The sequence below is a fragment of the Danio rerio genome, chromosome 23 (genome assembly GCF_049306965.1).
Source record: "Danio rerio strain Tuebingen ecotype United States chromosome 23, GRCz12tu, whole genome shotgun sequence".
Classification (NCBI taxonomy): domain Eukaryota; kingdom Metazoa; phylum Chordata; class Actinopteri; order Cypriniformes; family Danionidae; genus Danio; species Danio rerio.
This window is the reverse complement of record NC_133198.1, coordinates 49,240,001-49,245,000: the sequence shown is the minus strand read 5'-3', so window position 1 is coordinate 49,245,000 and position 5,000 is coordinate 49,240,001. Positions and strand designations below refer to the sequence as shown.

Genomic DNA, 5,000 nt, shown 5'->3' with positions numbered 1-5,000 from the left:
TTTTGTAAATCCTTTTTGGCCACTTCTAAAGCGTCATACTTTAAGTCAGAGATTTGACAAGATCTCTTCTATTCATAAACGTCTAATCAAACTTCTATACATAAAACTCATAATTTTGCTGTTTTAAGAAAATACATATTAAATACAGAATGTTTAGATAGTCGTACTGAATGGAAGATTTGCAATGCAAGAAATGCAACATTAGAACTTTAATTTCAAAACACCATAAACTGAGACAGAAAGCGGCAGCCCTGAGCTTTTGAGTCGCCTGATAAATGTATAATCGACAAAAACAAACACAAGTTTAAATGCACAAATAACAGCAAGTATTAAGCAGGTTCTTGACTCCTTCACTGGTTGAATTTGGTGACGGCGGCCCAGCCTGTGTTGAAGCGGATCCAGTCGAAGTAATGTGCCACTTTGGTGTAGACGCCGGGATGATTGGGCTCGCCACATTTGTCTCCCCAGCTGACGATTCCCCAAACATACGACAACCCAGAGGCGTCCTTACAGACCAGCGGCCCACCGGAGTCACCCTGACATGAGTCCACCTTCCCCTCCAGATCACCTGATCAACAGACAATCAATCAATTTATCAATCAATCGCTCAGTCTCCAATTAATCAGTCTGCTCAGTTTTCAATTAATCTTTCAGTCTGCTCAGCCTTTAATCAATCAATCAATAAATCTGTTCATTTTCCAATCAATGAATCAATCAGTTAGTCAGTCTGCTCAACCTCCAATCAATCAATGATTTGGTCTGCCTATCTAATTAATCAATCTGTTCAGTCTCCAATTAATCAATCAATCAATCAATCTGTCTGCTAAGCCTCCAATCAATTAATTCAATCCCCATTAACCAATCAATCAACCAGTCAGTCTGCTCAACCTCCAATTAATCAACCAATCAATTAATCATCAAATTGCTCAGTCTCCAATTAATCAGTCAGTCTGCTCAACCTCCAATCAATCATTCAGTCTGCTCAGCCTCTGATCAATCAATCTGTTCAGTCTCCAATCAATCAGTCAGTAGGTCTGCTCAACCTTCAATCAATCAATCAATCAATCAATCAATCAATCAGTTTAACCCCCAATCAACTAGTCAACCAACCAATCAATCAGTCTACTCAGTCTCCAATCAAACAAACAATCAATCAGTCAGTCTGCTTAACCTCTAATCAATCATTCAATCGATTGATCTGTTTAGCCTCCAATCAATCAGTTCAATCCCCAATCGATCAATCTGCTCAGTCTCCAATCAATCAATCAATCAATCAATCAATCAATCAGTCAGTCAGTCAGTCAGTCAGTCTCCTCAACCTGCAATCAATTAATCAATCAATCAATCAGTCTGCTCAGTCTTCAATCAATCAAACAATCAATCAATCAATCAGTCTGCTTAACCTCTAATCAATCAATCAATCAATCGATTGATCTGTTTAGTCTCCAATCAATCAGTTCAATCCCCAATCAGTCAACCAATCAATCAATCTGCTCAGTCTTTAATCAATCAGTCAGTCTGCTTAACCTCTAATCAATCAATCAATCAATCAATCAATCAATCAATCAATCAATCGGTCTGCTAAGCCTCCAATCAATTCAATCCCCATTAACCAATCAATCAACCAGTCAGTCTGCTCAACCTCCAATCAATCAACCAATCAATTAATCAATCAATTGGCTCAGTCTCCAATTAATCAATTAATCAGTCAGACAGTCTGCTCAACCTCCAATCAATCATTCAGTCTGCTCAGCCTCTAATCAATCAATCTGTTCAGTCTCCAATCAATCAGTCAGTCTGCTTAACCTCTAATCAATTAATCAGTTCAAACACCAATCAACTAGTCAACCAACCAATCAATCAGTCTGCTCAGTCTCCAATCAATCAATCAGTCAGTCTGCTTAACCTCTAATCAATCAACCAATCAATTAATCAATCAATTGGCTCAGTCTCCAATTAATCAATTAATCAGTCAGACAGTCTGCTCAACCTCCAATCAATCATTCAGTCTGCTCAGCTTCAATCAATCAATCTGTTCAGTCTCCAATCAATCAGTCAGTCTGCTTAACCTCTAATCAATTAATCAGTTCAAACACCAATCAACTAGTCAACCAACCAATCAATCAGTCTGCTCAGTCTCCAATCAATCAGTCAGTCAGTCTTCTCAACATCCAATCAATTAATCAATCAATCAATCAATCAATCAATCAATCAATCAGTTCAACCCCCAATCAACTAGTCAACCAAACAATCAATCAGTCTGCTCAGTCTCCAATCAATCAAACAATCAATCAGTCTGCTTAACCTCTTATCAATCAATCAGTCGATTGATCTGTTTAGTCTCCAATCAATCAGTTCAATCCCCAATCAATCAACCAGTCAACCAACCAATCAATCAATCTGCTCAGTCTTTAACCAATCAGTCAGTCTGCTCAACCTCTAATAAATCAATCAATCAATCAATCAATCAATCAATCAATCTGTTTAGTCTCCAATGAATCAAGCAGTCACTCAACTAATTAATCTGCTCAGTCTCCAATCAATTAATCAATCATTCAACCAATCAATCATTCAGTTTGATCAGCCTCCAGTCAACCAATCTCCTCAGTCTCTAATCAATCAAGTGATTTGCCCAGTCTTTAATCAATCAATCCCTTATATTAATATTCCTTCAAGTACAAAAATAATTATCAATAAATGATTTATACATTCAATAGTTTGTCCAACACTGCTGATATACTGTGAGAGTTACTGCAGTATGGATGCACAAAACTGGACTGAAACTGGATTGTGTAATCTGTAAATAGGCAGCATCATTAGCGTGTGTTTCCCTGTAAACCGTTCTCCAGTAATGTGGATTTACAGTCGTAATGAAGAGCTCACCTGCACACTCCATTCCAGGGAGGAAACGGTGCTTGTAAAAATTCTGGCAGTCACCAATAATCGTCACGTTTGCCCATTTCAGAATCGATGCTGACATTCCCGCTACAATCAAACACACATATATAAATATATATACGAGACACGCTGAAGTCCAGTAATAATAAACATGCATGTTATTGTTATCATGGACACTTTAAAACAGAGACCTGCACGGGACGGATTTCCCCTCAAACAAAATATGTTATTTTCTCCCTCTCGCGGTTGTTGGTTTCATTAAGTTTACATTTTTTCTTATAATTTATATTATTTTATTTATTATTTAAAATTATTATTATTATTTTAGTAAATAATTATACTTTATGAACAGTTAATATTTTAATAATAAGTAGGTAATAATCCAGTTAGTTAATATAGCGTGAATTGTGACGTAAAAGAAAAGTGTTATTTTTTTAGTGATTGTTTAGATTTTTCTTATTGTAATTATTCTGTATTATTTTCGTTTATCATTATTAAGAGGATAATATGAATCATCTCGTTTTCAAGGGGGTCAGTTGACAGAAAATAGTTCAATTAACCAAATTCAGTGACTAAAATCCCCTGTGTTGTGAGTTGCTATGGTAACACAAAAACGAGTAATTAATCTATTCTGGTGATTCTGCAGTTGTTATGGTAACACAACAACTGCCGTAACTGATGTGTTGTTATTGTTCTATAGTTGCTATGGTCACACATCAACTGCAGGAACTGATGTGTTGTTATTGTTCTATAGCTGCTATGGTAACAAAACAACTGCAGTACCTGATGTGTTGCGATAGTTCTATTGTTGCTATGGTAACACAACAACTGCAGTAACTGATGTGTTGTCATTGTTCTATAGTTGCTATGGTAACAAAACAACTGCAGTACCTGATGTGTTGCGATGGTTCTATTGTTGCTATGGTAACACAACAACTGCAGTAAATGATGTGTTGTTATTGTTCTATAGTAGCTATGGTAACACAACAACTGTTGTAACTGATGTGTTGTTATTGTTCTATAGTTGCTATGGTAACTGATGTGTTGTGATAGTTCTATAGTTGCTATAGTTACACAACAACTGCAGTAACTGATGTGTTGTCATTGTTCTATAGTTGCTATGGTTACACAACAACTACCGTAACTGTTGTGTTGTGATAGTTCTATAGTTGCTATGGTAACACAACAACTGCTGTAACTGATGTGTTTTTATTCTATAGTTGCTATGGTAACACAACAACCTTCGTAATGGATGTGTTGTGATAGTTCTATAGTTGCTATGGTTACACGACAACTGCCGTAACTGATGTGTTGTTATTGTTCTATAGTTGCTATGGTAACTGATGTGTTGTGATAGTTCTATAGTTGCTATGGTAACACAACAACAGTTGTAACTGATGTGTTGTTATTGTTCTATAGTTGCTATGGTAACACAACAACTGCCATAACTGATGTGTTGTGATATTTCTATAGTTGCTATGGTTACACAACAACTGTTGTAACTGATGTGTTGTTATTGTTCTATAGTTGCTATGGTAACACAACGACTGCAGTAACTGATGTGTTGTGATAGTTCTATAGTTGCTATGGTAACACAACAACTGCAGTAACTGATGTGTTGTGATAGTTCTATAGTTGCTATGGTAACACAACAACTGCTGTAACGGATGTGTTGTGATAGTTCTATAGTTGCTATGGTAACACAACAACTGTTGTAACTAATGTGTTGTTATTGTTCTATAGTTGCTATGGTAACACAACAACTGCAGTAACTGATGTGTTGTGATAGTTCTATAGTTGCTATGAGTCGTGGTAGTTTTATAGTTGCTGTAAACTCCCGCTGGTGTGTTTGGTACCTTTGTCACGACCCCAGCCAGAGATGGTGCAGGTGTCATTGGGCTGGAACTGCTGTGTGGACCAGGGCACGCACACAGCTCTGATGGCAGGATTATCCAGCATGCATTTGTCAGACAGATTGAGCTCCTCCAGCTGCACCAGAGCGATGTCGTTGACGTATGTCTGAGCATCATAATTCTCATGGATGATGATCTTCTTCACAGGAATACTGTCTGTCGTTGACTGTTTGCGATTCTTCCTCCACA

At 37.2% G+C, this 5,000-nt stretch overlaps 2 protein-coding genes across 2 annotated transcripts in view; one reads left to right on the top strand and one right to left on the bottom strand.

Annotated features, from left to right (window-relative positions):
- Positions 1-5,000, top strand: part of fhip1ab (FHF complex subunit HOOK interacting protein 1Ab) — a 446,377-nt gene that overhangs the window by 386,796 nt on the left and 54,581 nt on the right. The gene's annotated exons all lie outside the window — the stretch shown is intronic.
- The window catches only part of cfi (complement factor I), a 29,116-nt gene continuing 24,310 nt past the window's right edge, over positions 195-5,000 (bottom strand). The window contains exons 10-12 of the mRNA XM_073939479.1: positions 4,755-5,000; positions 2,884-2,985; positions 195-568 (exon numbers count right to left, since the gene is read on the bottom strand). The exon at positions 4,755-5,000 is cut by the window's right edge and continues 35 nt beyond it. Coding sequence (XP_073795580.1) covers positions 351-568; positions 2,884-2,985; positions 4,755-5,000 — 566 coding nt within the window. The 3' untranslated portion in view covers positions 195-350. The remainder of the gene's footprint in view (positions 569-2,883; positions 2,986-4,754) is intronic.